Source organism: Thermobia domestica, chromosome 14 (assembly GCF_964235325.1).
Source record: "Thermobia domestica chromosome 14, izTheDome1.hap1.1, whole genome shotgun sequence".
NCBI lineage: Eukaryota > Metazoa > Arthropoda > Insecta > Zygentoma > Lepismatidae > Thermobia > Thermobia domestica.
Genome location: NC_137467.1, coordinates 136,594,282 through 136,610,462, shown reverse-complemented (window position 1 = coordinate 136,610,462; position 16,181 = coordinate 136,594,282). Strand labels below are relative to the sequence as shown.

The window sequence follows — 16,181 nt, the reverse complement described above, 5'->3', positions numbered from 1 at the left end:
TTTTAAGTTCGTTCTGGCAATGTTCTTCGAGCACTCTCAACTTTTTTTTTTTTTTTTTTTTTTTAACGAAAAAAATTATCGTGGAACAGTTGCTTCTGTACTTCGAATGCTAGAAGCATATTTGGTCAAGGAAGCTTTGTTAAGAGTGTTGATGTCAATAAACGTAGAGAGCTAATAATATTAAGGAAATAAAATAAATGAATAAATAAATAAGAGTTCTGCTTGTTCACAAGGGCACATTGATCTCAGTTGCAAAGATAGAAAACATAGAACTGTTGTATGTAAAAATATAATTTTTGTTTGCAAACACCCTGCGGCCATCTTGCTACGTAATCATTCCTTTAGCAAGTTCACCAGTCGAAGTTAGGAAGTGTCTTTTGCGTAATCTAGAACCCAGAAGCTAAAGAATGCTCGTTGCGCAGCATGTCTCTGTTGTCCAGTGAGTGAACGAGTGAGCAATATGGGAATTAAGAGGGATAGTGTTCAGAGGAAGACTTATGACGTCAATTGGGATTCTATAAATTAAAAGGCAGTCTTGTTAATTTCTGATATTGGACATCCTTTGGGAAATTTCTTCACATTGAGAAGCTCATTATGGCGGCTTCTCTGTGAGAAAAGGAAAGGAGGGCGAGAGAGTAAGTCCTTCAGACGAATATCACACTACAGTTTCATTTTTCTTCTAAAAGCCTGCTATATTTCATGTTTCCTTAAAGTGACATATATATTCAAAATGTTCATGTAAATTTTTGTTGAGAACCTAATTAACTCCATTTAAGACATCTAAACTATTCTATGCGCAAGTATAGGAAGTCTTATAGAATAGCCTAACTATTCTATGCACAAGTAGGGGTCTATAGGAAGTCTTATAGAACGACTTAAGTATTCTATACATAAGTATGGGAAGTCTTATAGAACGGCCTAACTATTCTATACGTAAGTATAGGAAGTCTTACAGAACGGCTCAACTATTCTATACATAAGCATGGGAAGTCTTATAGAATGGGTCAGCTATTCTCTATATAAGTATGTATAAGTATGGGAAGTCTTATAGAACGGCTTAACTATTCTATACATAAGCATGGGAAGTCTTATAGAACGGCTTAACTCTTCTACACATAAGTATGGGAAGTTTTATAGAACAACTCCAACTATTCTATACGTAAGTATGGGAAGTCTTGAGTTGAGTTGATTTTGAGTTCAACGTCCCTTTAAGCAGCAAGCCTATATAAGACGGGACCTACTGATTAACATGAAACCCGAACCACATGCGCTCCCGCCGGGAATCGAACCCGGGTCTCCCACGCCAATGGAAATTTTTATGGAATGGCTCAACTATTCTATACATAAGCATGGGAAGTCTTATAGAACGGCTCAACTATTCTATACATAAGCATGGGAAGTCTTATAGAACGGCTCAATTATTCTATATATAAGTATGGGAAATATTATAGAACGACTCAACTATTCTATACACAAGTACGGGAAGTCTTATAGAATGGGTCAACTATTCTCTATATAAGTATGGGAAGTCTTATAGAATGGCTTAACTATTCTATGCACGAGTATGCAAAATCTTACAGATTGGTTTAACTATCCTAAGCACAAATATGGGAAGTCTTATAGAACGGCTAAACTATTCTATGCACAAGTATGGGAAGTCTTATAGAACGGTCTATTTTATATACAAGTATGGGAAGTCTTATAGAATTGTTTAACTATTTTATACACAACTATGGGAAGTCTTATGGAACGGTTTAACTATTTTATACATAAGTATGGGAAGTCTTATACAACGGCTTAAGTATGTTAGCCGTCTGTGTATATGTGATATACACATATAGGTATAAAAGCAAAACCAGTCAGAAAAAGCGAAAAGCTGTTATTTCGTATCAATTCAGAATTCCAAGAAAGAGTTTCATGTGTCTTAACGTTGTATTCAAACCGGAAGCGGGAGGAATCAACTATTCCCGATATTAAAGTTGATCATTGTAAAGCAGAAACGGTAATAGATAGCGAAAAGCGTTTTTTGGGTATCACAAGAATAGATTCCAATGCACCCATTTATCTATACTAAAACCGGAAGTAATACAAGTGTAGTACAGTTTCCGGTTTCAGTATTGAATTCCATATAGCGCAAACGGTAAGACATAGCTAGAAGTAACACCTTGGCATGGATTAAGGGTCCCAACAATAAGTTTCATCTCGACCTGCATTCAATTATTCAAACCGGAAGTACTGGATATTACAATTTCAGGTATCAACACTGGTTGGCATAGCTAGCGAGAAGGAGGTTTTTAGAAATATGAATTCAGTACCGCAAAGTCTTTTTTGATATAATTTAAGAATCCCAAGAATATATTTCATTTTAACTTTTATTTTTCTACTGAAACCGAAAGTAGTAAAAACTAGTACAACTTTTGGTTTCGATATTGATTCCTATTTAGTAGTAATTCTAAGAAATAGTGAGAAGCTGGTTTTGATACGATTTCAGGATTCTCCATCTCTAACGTGTTGTCTCTATTCAAACCGGAAGTTAGAGATGTACTACTTTCAATTTCAGTATCGAATTCCCGTTATTTAGAAGTCTACTGTAATTTTTCAAAGTGAAATGAAACTCACTTTTTTTTTTATTATTATTTCTTCAGATTCCAACAAAACTCATTGGATGTATAACCACGAAGGACTATAGCTGACTGCACTGTTCATGTTCAAGTGCAGCACATCGACTATCAAGGCCGTTCTTTCTGGCTTTGAAGATAAGTACTCTTTACTTCATATTTCAGGTGGTTTTCCACTTGTCTTACGAAGCTGGACAGCAGCGATGAAATGAGTGGCTTGGTGGAACATGTATGAAATGTAATGAAATCTTACGTCTTCGATGAATATGAGTTTTACATCCCACAGTTATGCCGGCTAGGCTAAAGGAGACGGTGATGATGAGAAATGAGTTGAATGTTAGAATGAAGAAAGTGGAAGGAGACGGGAGAATCCATAGTAAACCCACGTACACTGTGTTTGTACACGTCAAAGTCCACTTGGCAAGAGCTGGGACCGAACCAGGTACCCCACATACCAGAGGTAAACGCTCTACCATTGAGCCTCGAGGGGAACATAATGATATCCGCCGCTTCCAGTGAAATTGAATTATTAGCTGAAATGGGTTGTGATCGAACCATAGAAGAGTATGTAAGTAGTTTAATTTTGGAAATCCACCTGCAGATGGCAGGGGAAAACTTGTTTGGTATGTGTCATTGCATTGAATTGCATGTTAATGATTAACGTTATTTTCCGCTTTACTCGTAATTTAGGGGGGAAAATGTGACATACCATTACGTCTACCCTACCTGTTCTACTAGGAATCATGTCCAGACCTTACACGGGAGAGTAATTGGCAGTACGTAAGAAATCAAATGTCCGGAGGTTGAAAATCTCACCCCTTTACAATCACCAATCTATCAGTATAAATAAAAATGAAAGTGAATGATAAGTGACTATCTTTGTAACTTAATAACTCTCCGACCGATCTCGATCAAATTTTCAACATAAATGAGATTCGAACCTCGGATGGTTTTTCTTGTTTCACTCTGACGGTGCAACGTATGGGAGGGGTAGGGTAGAGATATATAAAAATGATCGAAAATGACCGATATTCGTGTCGAATCCATAGTTTTTGGGGTCGCTAAGATGAACAGTGAACAGTGACTCACTTACGGAACATATTACTATTTTTTCTTATTTTAACCTAACAAAGTGGATAATTAACGCTAGTGAGCTTATAAGAAGTTGGATATTCTTTTGTACTATTTCAACCTAGTTTTTTCAATTATAAAATCTTTCATTTGAACGTCCCATGTCTATGCCCTTTAGGCTAAGGGAGACAGATGATTAAAGGAAATATGTGATGGTGGAATAAGAATGTGGGAGGAAACGGGAGTAAGCCGAGAAAACCCTATGTTGTCCACCACAAACTTACTTGTCCAAGCATCGAACCAGTGACCCCACACACCAGAAGTATAAGTGCCCTACCACTGAGCTACCGTGGTCCCCCCATTTCTATAATACATCACAACTCCTTTTTTCAGCAACACCTGATCAGGTGATTTGTCTTCTATACATGATTCTATACTACATGCAATACATCATATATACTTATATTATCCATGCAAATACTAGCAATACTAAATACTACATATCGTCAATAAAGCCAATACAATTTCTCATCACTGTTCTAAATGTAAACAGTATGTAACCGCATCTACGTAAGCCACCGAGTCTGCTACACGTGATCCCAGCCTTCTTCTCAATGGTTTGATTTTTTTTTTTTTTTCAATTCGCGTATTTTTAAGTTTTGGTTCCTTCAGCTTCTTTCCTACATTCAACATAGAAGCTTTATTTTCACTTTGTTCTTGTTGTAAAAGTTGCACAATATAGAAATATTTGTATGTTTCTTTGTCGGTTTCCTGTTTAATTTAAACACTGCGAACCTTAGCATGCTGGAAATAAATTACTGGAAATCCAAATGAAATCATGTTGTGAAATTATTGGCTATTAGAACGAAGTAAGTTTGTTTTGTGTTCGTTTCAGTTACAATTTCAAATGGCTTTCTTACAAAGAGTCGATCAATTCTATTTTTCTGCAGTTTTTTTTTTTTTTATACTAAAGTGTGAGATACGAATAACACTGTTAATAACATAACAGTATCCTAGTCTTCTTTTACGAGAAGAACAATAAGAATGGCATCTAAAATTTATGATAAGACTGGAAGATATAGTTATTCTTCTTACAGAATCTGTTACAATTACGTAACAGATTATTACGAATGCAGGACTAAATCCAAGAGGACAAATCCCAAGGAAAATTCTGACATAATGGACAAAATTTAAGCGACAGAATCATAGATGTAGCCTAATAAAAGAATGATTATTTTTTTCTTCAATTGTCATGCATCTAAAATGTTATATATAACAGTTCTTCAATTTATTGAAAAAACATTTTTTTACGTAAAAATACGGAAAACCCAATAAACACGTAACTGTTATATATGTAATGTTTCACATGTTGATCTTTGCTAAAAATAAACTTGTTCAGTATTTCAGAACTAAAGTAAATAAATATTTATACAACACGCAAAATAAAAACTGCTATATGCTACCACATAAGGATGGAGATTTTTTTAAAATTAAATAACATGACACGTACTGTTTGTAATTAAAATTAATGTTCTTAACAGTAATTAACGCTGAACGTATTTCAAATGATTAAATGTATAGTAAATTGAAGTACACAGAACCTTTCATATGGGTGTGTGTGAAGTAATTAAACCCAATTTTACCCTTTTATTATAACACTTTCAAGTTTTGTTCGGTTTTGGGTATTTTTAAAAAGGAAAACGTTATATCAGTAAATTGAAAATTACATATAATATGTTAGAATATACGACAACTGAAGGAAAAAATAATCATAACTTTTACATCCAAGGGTCTATACTCCCATGATTCTGTGCCTCGAACTTTGCCCGTTTCGTAAGAATTTTCCTTGCATTTTGACCGCTTGGAATTTGTCTCCGTCCTCGTTAGTACAGCCATTATATACATTAATTCCGATTTACAAAAAAATCACACTAGGAGTCAAGCATTTCGGTGCTGCATTTTCCTAGAAAATACCTCTCCGCGTAAAATCCCTTACTTTCAGTGGTGCTATCCAGCCCGTTCACACCGGTTCGGTAGAACTGGTTGTTAAAATATTTCGAGTTCGCAGGACCGTTTGTTATACCCAGATATAAACACAAATACCATCATGACCTAGCCAAGAGTGAAAGAAAGAAGTAAAACAAATTAGATATATGAAGCGTTGGATGGCAAAGTGGCGTAACTCATTTTTTTTTAAAACAATAAGATTAAGTCATTTTCGTGAACTTGAAACCATAACCTGTTGGATGGCAAAGTTGCGTATGCGTATCTCAGGGCACAAGAAGCAGGCCATAGGCCGAAAGATAACAGCACAGAGAACCGATTTTGTCCGATTTTCCTATATCGATCTGTTGGGATATAAGAGTACGTAAGTGAAAAGGGTTTTAAAATGTGACACTAGCCGTTGCTAAGATAGTTATGAGTATGTGCGAACAGTAAGAAATAAGATGCAATGAAGATATGGATTATTGATGTTATGATTTAAGGTTCAAGATTACAAAAGATATTACATTGATGAGAAATAGGATTTAATTGGATGGAAGATACGAATGAGATTTAGGATTGAGTATAGCCCGCTCCCCCCAGTGATTTTTAACGAATCATAGTGATTCTAACGGTTCATATTAGTTCAGAATGAATCGGAATCACATGTTATAAAGATTTAAGATGTAAATCTTGTGGTAAGGAGGCTTTAGTATAAGTAGTAGTAGTTGTAGTAGTAATAGTAGTAGCAGTAGTAGTGGTAGTAGTAGTAGTAGTAGAAGTAGTAGTGGTGGTAGTTAGTAGCAATACTACTACTAGTAGTAGTAGGAACGGGTTAGAAGCCCCGCAGGGGTTGGTTGGGTTCTGTTCTCGATATAAGTAGTAGTAGTAGTCGGAGTAGTAAAATTAGTAGTAGCAGTAGTAGTAGTAGTAATAGTAGTAGTAGTAGTAGTAGTAGCAGCAGCAATAGTAGTAGTAGTAGTAGTAGTAGTAATAATAATAGCAGTAGTAGTAATAGTAGTATTAGTGACTCTTCCAGTTCCGGTGACAAAGAATTGGGGGGAGCGGGCTATACACAAGCCGAGATTTATATGAAGCTAGTATAAAGGTATAGATAAAGAATAAACAAGCTTTAAGTGGATATACGAAGTATTGATTTGAGTAGACTACTGTTGTAGTAAATTATATGCAACTAAGTAATTTTAACCTAACAGATTTGGCGCAGTCGAATAGGATAGGCCCTATATATACATATAGATACATATAGATAGATATTTGAGTAGAAGAAGAACGAATAAATCAGTATGTCTTCGTTACCGAGTTTTCCGTCATTCAACAGTGAGACATCGTTTACAGGCATATTTAGATCGGTTTGAGCATTTGGGCATTGCCACACAAGTTCCAGAAGAACGGAAAGTATCAACCTTGTTTGCAGTGATTGGATCAGAAACCTATGAGCAAATATGCAATATTTGTTGGCCTGCTTCACCTTCAGATAAGTCTTATGACGAAATCAAAACAGCGATGAAAACATTTTATGCTGCCAAAGTTAATCTTATCTCGGAAAGATATCAATTTCATTCAATGAAACAGAAGCCGTTCCAATCCATTACCAGTTTCGTATTGGACCTTAAGAAGCAATCGTCATATTGTGGCTACACTTGTTGTTTAGAAGAAAACTTATGAGATCAGTTTGTATTCGGAGTTGGTGATGAATCGATCAGACGTAAACTATTGAACAACAAGGATCTGACATTTCAGTTAGCTACGGAAATCGCCCTCAATATGGAATGTACGGAACAACAGTTACGTTTATATAAACCAAAGACAGAAAGTGGGATTAATATGGTGAACTCTACGAAGAAGCATTTATCAAAATGGAATGACAGACAGGTTACTAGTAGCAGTGTATCATCGCCAAAATCGTCTTCTTCGACGCAATCGTCTCCCCAATCAGCAACTAGATGTCGTTTTTGTAGATTACATCATAGGAAAGGAGAATGTCCTGCGTGGGGACAACAATGTTTCAAATGTGGTCGCCAGAATCATTTTGCTTTAGCCTGCCAGTATAGCACATTTCAAACCCAGGAGAATACCATTGTTCACAGTCCCAAATCACAACAGGAAGAATTGGTAGAGATGGCTAGCCAGTTGAACATGGATCACATATTTTGTGACAGTGTAGAGGAACCCTCGTTATCACATGAAGATCCACACCTAGGTTTATCGGATGTCTTATGGTTTGATCAGAAGAGCAAAGAGTTAACCAAGGGCAAGGATGAAATGAGAGACAGGAAATTAGTAATGGAAGAAGTGCCCCAAGTGTATAGGTCGGATTCAAAGGAGGCAGAGTTGCCTAACTACCTGGCATTGGGTATAGTGGAAGATAAGTCAACCAAGTCTAGTAAACGTTTCAAACAGGTCTGGTTAAAGTGGCTAAATGGTAGAAATAAGAAGTATGATTCTATGGAAGAGAAGAAGAATACGTCGGGAATATGCGGACTGCAAGAACAAGAACGGGATGAACTTATTATTAAGTTGATCGAAAAACAATAGTGCATGCAAGCACAGACTGATTTCCTGCTGAACAGGTGGTATGCTCAACCAAGAAGAGGGAAGAACAGAAGATGGAAAGAAAAGGAAGTTAATTCGATTGAGTCGGAGAGTTCTTAAAGAGGATTAATGTTCTGTTGTATGTTGATTAGGTTCTGTTGTATGTTGGTAGATTAGATGTGTAATGTTAGGTTGGGTTATCAGTTATTAGATTAGGTTACAAGTGATTAGATTGTATTGAAAGATGTATAATTTCGTTTTTGATAAAGAGGGGAGAATGTTGGGATATAAGAGTACGTAGGTGAAAAGGGTTTTAAAATGTGACACTAGCCGTTGCTAAGATAGTTATGAGTATGTGCAAACAGTAAGAAATAAGATGTAATGAAGATGTGGATTATTGATGTTATGATTTAAGGTTCAAGATTACAAAAGATATTACATTGATGAGAAATAGGATTTAATTGGATGGAATATACGAATGAGATTTATATGAAGCTAGTATAAAGGTATAGATCAGCGTTTCCCAACCTTTTTCAACTTTCGGCACACTGCAGGTGTAACTTCAATTCTCGCGGCACACTCATGTAGATATTATTATTATTATTATTTGTAAATATAAAATACCGTGGTAATTTATTTCTGTGATTACTGATCTCTTCACAGACAAGAAAGGTCGATGACTGGTTTTCAGTAAATTATTATGCTTATTTTTCATTCTAATTTAAAAATAGAAAACAACTGCAATGAGATAATTTATAAAATTCACTTTCTTTTTCAAAAACTGTATCCAGCCTTTCACTAAGAAGGAAGATCACTAAATAACGAATGAACAAACAAATCTTTTACTTTTAAAACACAAATGTAGGTAATTTGTATGCATGTTTGCTTTGTCGAAAAGATTGAATGATATTACGAAACAGTCTGCAAGAATAAAGAAACAATAATGGTCATAACAATGGTAACAAATACTTTTTTCAACATTAAAAATGTACAGAAAAGTAACCGAGTATGAAAATTAAAATTGTAGATTCATAGTAGAGGTTCATAGTAATATGAAATACAAATATACATTTTTCCCTATGTTTTGCAATTTGATTGCCATGAATTAATAATTTTATTTCGATTTCCTCGCGGCACACCAGTGTGCCGCGGCACACTGGTTGGGAAACGCTGGTATAGATAAAGAGTAAACAAGCTTTAAGTGGATATACGAAGTATTGATTTGAGTAGACTACTGTTGTAGTAAATTATATGCAACTAAGTAATTTTAACCTAACACGATCCTAATAAAAATTTCAATATCTCAAAATGTCTCAAAACTGATTTACGCCACTTTGCTATCCAACGCCTCAAATGTGCGTGAACCCGGCAGAACCCATTTTCGGAAATCGAAAATAAATCATGCAGTTCATTTGTTCATCGTCTGTTCACGATTGTTCGCGATTTATAAACAATCTATATCAAAAACATGAGCGATGCCAATTTCACATAGCAGAACCCATTTTTGGAAATTGAAAATAAACCATGTCGATAAGATTTCTATATCTCTTATATTTCTATTAGCATAGCAAGTGTGTGCATTGCAAATTTCAGCTGGAAGGAAGAGATTTAGAATACGAATGTTTCACAGCCAAAAACAATTGACATATTTGAAGAACGTTATTTTACTCTGTACATACCAGATGATTAATGAAGGGCAGGGAAAATGGAATTTTTTTTTTTTATTTTAAGTGTCTTTATTCTTAGAAACTGTTACAGCTACTGGGTTAAACATACGATCTCTCAGAACAAGGTATAGGCGTATACTCGTTTCTTCCTTAATCTCAACTCCTCAGATATCAAGAATGAGAACTGGTATTATATGAGTGAAGTGGTGGTGGTTACTTATATTTGAAATGTATACATAACATCATCAACAACTACCTATTCATTGCTAGATAAAGGTCTTTGCAATACTTTTGACAACCATTTATCTTCAACGATTCGTTTCCAAGATATTCGAAGTGCTACCTATTTTCGCCATAACACCTTGTATTGTACAGAGTGGCTCAAAAGTAGGTATACAGTACCGTACTGATCAGCTCATTGCATTTTATATCATTTCTTATTGTTATCCATCAGGTAGACTTAGTTTGTTCATTATTTGTTCTTAATGTGTTTTTACTTACAACTTAAGCTCGGAAGAGCAGAAACAAATAAACCCACAAACTAGAATGTTATATTTGATCAATGCAGGGGTGTATACCTACTTTTGGGCCACCCTGTATAGTATGCTGTATGTATAGATCGCTACATGTCATAAAAAAAATTCTACCTATCTATTTATATATTATACCTATATATTTAGATATAAAATATACAGAACCGATTGTTAAAAATTAGAATAGCACTACTGCTTATTTTCAAAGATTAGGTAGAATGAGAATTAGGCAGAACTGGAATTCCCGTTCTGCCTAAAGATAAGATAATTGGAAATATTTTCTAGAAAGTGCTGGAGGGCCTTTAGGCAGAACGGAAATGAATCATTAACATAGGTTCCGAACAGTGACGAAGCAGAGGGGACACGTGGGCCGTCTCTTAATGGCTACTTCTACCCATCTGTCTCCCAGACATGACGTATTGGAATGTAGGTCAAGCAATATAAAACTCTCCTTTTCAGTATAAGAAGAAAAGCTGTCTCCACCCCGAAAATGTTATTGCCCCTCTGTTTGCCTCCACTTAAACAATTAAAGCTGGTGGTCGTCTTTGGTTCCGAATCATGACCGAGACTTGAATCGGTATATTTGACGGGTGCACAACCATCATGCAGAAAAGAAAAACAATATAGGTCTTTCCCCACCATATTATTTGGCACGAAGACAGATGGATTACAGGACAACGCCATCGTCCGCTGTAGAAATTTTAATCTTACAAACACTAAACATTCCTTGTATGGGGTAAACGGCTTCTGAACGGGACGTGTTATCATCTTCATGATCTTCAAATACACTCTCTATAAATAGTCAGGTTTCTAGCTCAACAAGCCACTATTGCACTTCACATCTCTCAACAACTGGAGTTTCATGCTTGAATGGACTTTCTCTTTTTCCTGAAATCAGCATTGCAACCTTCTGTCTTAAGATAAAAAAATTTAAATCTAAATATTTAACAGAATAAGGAGATATCACTAATAAGTTTAATTTCGAGAGTACACTAAGTAATACGAAGTACATCGCACATAATCTTACTATTAACCTCCTAGTAATGATAGGAGACAAGACTTGAAACTTAAGGCTTTTATAAGATTCAGGAGTGGTAGTAAAGTCTTGCGAGTGACATCTTTCTGGACTATCTTCTCAAACATGAATCAGTTTTATCAAAAACGACTCAGGTGATTCTGCTTATATTTCATAAATACATATTTAAATCTAATAACCCAAGAATAAAGTGTGAAACAAAAATTCTTATTAAAAAAAATATGCAGGAAAGGTAATTTCCTGTTGGGGCTGAGTTTTTATTCTCTAATACGGCATGCGATTTTATTGATACTTCCTTCAACTTGCAGAAATAACTCTGTTTGGGATTGCAATACCTCAAGTTTACGTGATGTAAAAAGGGTAAATTCTACCCCATGTTGCGCGTTTGAACATGCTCATACAAAATAATTTTCCAGTGAAACCTACCGAATAAATTATTCGATTTTTTTAAAATATGTGTACATTTATCTTCTTTATCGCATTCAAACAATCCTCACTTGTTGCGATTGAAAATAGTAGGGTAAACGGAAACAAATATTCCAGAATTTTGGATTTCTATATTTTAAATAATATAATAAGAAAATAACTTTCTCTGAAGACATTCGCCAAAATTGCTAGATTTTGACATAATAAAGCGTTTAGTTTGTTTATGGCTTAACAAACATTCCAATGCATGCAGTTAAAATAGATCAAGACCCCCTTATTCTCCCGATATTCTGAAAGTTATTTCCACGATAACTTTCGTGAAAAGTAATCGTTTTCTTTAATCTACGTTTAATCTTCGTTTAAACGAAACTAATAACTGACAAAGGGACTATATTAACCCTGCACTTGCTATTTACTTAATGAAATGAATGATGAGAAAGGGAAGTATATTTCCCCTGCAATTTTTAACTTTTAAGCACGCCAATGTAATGGTAATAATTTATACACTGCCAATCCTAAGCCTGGATGAAGTGTGAAGGGAAGTTGATATTGCGCCTCGAGGTTGTAGCCTACTTCGTAGGACCTACTAGCAGACAGCATATAATTTATCATGACATTTTATAAATGTCAATATCACATGTTATAAATTCTTGTGGATATTCTAACCAGCAGTATTTTGCCTAGGAATTAGGAACACAGTGAAAAATCTCTTGAAGAAACATCCAAATTTAAGGCGCCAACACCTGAAAATTCCCCCCTAACAACAGACGGCTTTAAAATGCTCAATTACACGCGAATATTAATCTAGCAAACAGTAGGAAATATTTTTATACTACTACTACTACTACTACTACTACTACTACTACTACTACTACTACTACTAATAATAATAATAATAATAATAATAATAATAATAATAATAATAATAATCGCCGATTTTCTTCTGATACTTTTTTTTTTAAAGTTTAATGTTCCACGATTATGCTTTGAGGCAGTGGTATAGCGAGGGGGGCTCACCCAGCTCGACTCTCCTTAGTGCCGTAATATCGAATATGATTTTGATTACATGCAGTATTCTTATTTGTGATTCCGATATTTTGACTTTTTTAAAAATATAATTTATCATCACAAAATGTATTCTAAAGTCATGTTCAAAAGAACAACTTTCTCTTTCTTGATTGATTATAAACTCAATGAAATTGTGGCAACTTTCAGGCATCAGAAATAATATACTACAATGCACATATTGCACCATTTTTATTTTTACAAAAGTTACTATTGAAGAGACTTTCAAGTGCCAGCGGGATAACCTACCTATGATTATCACCATTCTTTACTAGTTTAAATCGCAAGCAATATATATACACACACACACACACACACACACATATATATATATATATATATATATATATATATATATATATACTACGTTGTTCAAAAACGAATACTTTTCACAAAAGTTATCGTGGAAATAACTCTCAGAATATCGGGAGAATAAGGGGGTCTTGATCTATTTTAACTGCATGCATTGGAATGTTTGTTAAGCCATAAACAAACTAAACGCTTTATTATGTCAAAATCTAGCAATTTTGGCGAATGTCTTCAGAGAAAGTTATTTTCTTATTATATTATTTAAAATATGGAAATCCAAAATTCTGGAATATTTGTTTCGGTTTACCCTACTATTTTCAATCGCAACAAGTGAGGATTGTTTGAATGCGATAAAGAAGATAAATGTACACATATTTTAATAAAATCGAATAATTTATTCGGTAGGTTTCACTGGAAAATTATTTTGTATGAGCATGTTCAAATACGCAACATGGGGTAGAATTTACCCTTTTTACCTCACGTAAACTTGAGGTATTGCAATCCCAAACAGAGTTATTTCTGCAAGTTGAAGGAAGTATCCATAAAATCGCATGCCGTATTAGAGAATAAAAACTCAGCCCCAATAAAAAATTACCTTTCCTGCATATTTTTTTTAAATAAGAATTTTTGTTTCACACTTTATTCTTGGGTTATTGGATTTAAATATGTATTTATGAAATATAAGCAGAATCACCTGAGTCGTTTTTGATAAAACTGATTCACGTTTGAGAAGATAGTCCAGAAAGATGTCACTCGCAAGACTTTACTACCACTCCTGAATCTTATAAAAGCCTTAAGTTTCAAGTCTTGTCTCCTATCATTACTAGGAGGTTAATAATAAGATTATGTGCGATGTACTTCGTATTACTTAGTGTACTCTCGAAATTAAACTTATTAGTGATATCTCCTTATTCTGTTAAATATTTAGATTTAATTTTTTTTTTATCTTAAGACAGAAGGTTGCAATGCTGATTTCAGGAAAAAGAGAAAGTTCATTCAACCATGAAACTCCAGTTGTTGAAAGATGTGAAGTGCAATAGTGGCTTGTTGAGCTAGAAACCTGACTATTTATTGAGAGTGTATTTGAAGATCATGAAGATGATAACACGTCCCGTTCAGGAGCCGTTTACCCCTTGTATGTTATAGATAAAGGAAACATAAACAAAAATTTTCTAATGCTTAACATGCTACATGCAATAGGAATTTCGAGGGTTTGTGAGAGAGTGGCATACCACTTTTCCGGCATAATTTATTTTCAATGAGTTCCAAAAAAGGTTGCCTATGAGCAGTGCTAAACCACAAAGAGGTGACTTCGGCGAAGTTGAAGACCCTGAAGAAAGGAGACTTCCAGAACTGCTTCAATTGTGGAATCAACGTTGAAATGACTGCATTGAAAGGCAAGGGAAGTCCTTTGAACATTCATATTTGAAGTAAGTTTATTACTTTGTTCGTAATAAAATAATTCATCGTACTTTTTGATCACACCTCGCATAAAATATTATTATTATTATTATTATTATTATTATTATTATTATTATTATTATTATTATTATTATTATTATTATTATTATTATTATTATGTGGTGTGAGGAACAATAGAAAATTACCTAAGAACTGATGTATGAGATTTCAGTACTTACTTTGATCATTTCTCCAGTAATTTTGCATCTGTGTACATCGGAATGTCCCGGCAGATGAGACCCTGCAACACAAGTGCTTCCAATATCTGGTCCATGATCGGAATATTTAGTATGCGAGAGCATTCGCTCATAGATTTCCTTGTTGCATTGGTTATCTATCGTTCCAGACTCTGTAGATTTAGAATGTTCCATCCAACACGCAAACTCTTCCTTTATCAAATTTGGATTTAAATATGTGCCGTTCAGAAGAGATGGATCTTTCTGAAGAATTGACCTGTGAAGGAAACATAGTTGGAGAAAGTATTCAATATTTTAACAGATTAAAATTGAAAATTAAGACTATGAAAAAAAATAATTAAATTTTAAAAATGTCAGAAAAAGTAAATGTTAGAATTATAATTATTTTCAAAAATAATTTATTAAAATTAAAATTGTTAACTTTTAGTACAATGCAATAGTGATTGTCTTGGAAAATCTGTTAAGTTTTACGTTCTATGGTTATGCCGGCTAGTCTAAAGGAGACGGTGATAATGAGAAATGAATGAAATGGTGGAATGAAAAAGTAGGAGGAAACGGGACAACTCCGAGAAAACCCCGCACACGGTGTTTGTCCACCACAAAGCTCACTTTGCGCGAGCTGGGATCGAATCAAGGACTCCCATGCATCAGAGGTGAACGCTTTACCACTAAAGCATTGTTTTGAGTTGTGAAAGTTCGTGTAAAATTTAATTGTAATTAAGAGCATGGAAAAATTACCTATTACATTATATTGTGAAAAGTCACTGTTTTCAAACAAAACTGATAATTAATACAAAACTAAAATTAAAATACGATATCATAAAACTCAGAAAAATCAACAGAAACTGTATTTTAACTTTTTGCAAATCAATTGAAGAGGTGGATTCCATGTCAATTTTGAGGTATTGGTTCTATTAAGTTCCATTTTAGCATCTCCCTATACTGAACTGGGTTTCATGCCAAAATTCAATAAATCAAATTAATTGTAGGCAAAAGAAAACAGCGTTGTTTTCCAAAATGTCCTTAGTCAACAATATTCTCTGAAGTTATTTTCTAACTTATGCCTAAAAATATTTATAAAACTCTTGCTATAGATGATAATTTCATCGTTATCTTACGAAAAGTAGGCAATTACATTTTTCTTTTATGTAGATTACTTTTCTTCCACATAAATAGAATGATGGAAACACGCACAAAAGCATCGTCTCCTGAAAAACTTACTTTTTTGACTTAGGCACTTTTGGAATTGAGCTCTTCAATTA

At 34.3% G+C, this 16,181-nt stretch overlaps 2 protein-coding genes across 19 annotated transcripts in view; one reads left to right on the top strand and one right to left on the bottom strand.

The window, feature by feature from the left end:
• Nucleotides 1-16,181, top strand: part of LOC145670338 (uncharacterized) — a 493,290-nt gene that overhangs the window by 98,143 nt on the left and 378,966 nt on the right. The gene's annotated exons all lie outside the window — the stretch shown is intronic.
• LOC145670337 (WD repeat-containing protein 17-like) overlaps nucleotides 1-16,181 on the bottom strand; it is a 246,114-nt gene that overhangs the window by 7,129 nt on the left and 222,804 nt on the right. For both annotated transcript variants that reach the window (XM_081738874.1, XM_081738872.1), the window contains one exon: nucleotides 14,902-15,175. In XM_081738874.1, the coding sequence (XP_081595000.1) occupies nucleotides 14,902-15,175 (274 nt within the window). The remainder of the gene's footprint in view (nucleotides 1-14,901; nucleotides 15,176-16,181) is intronic.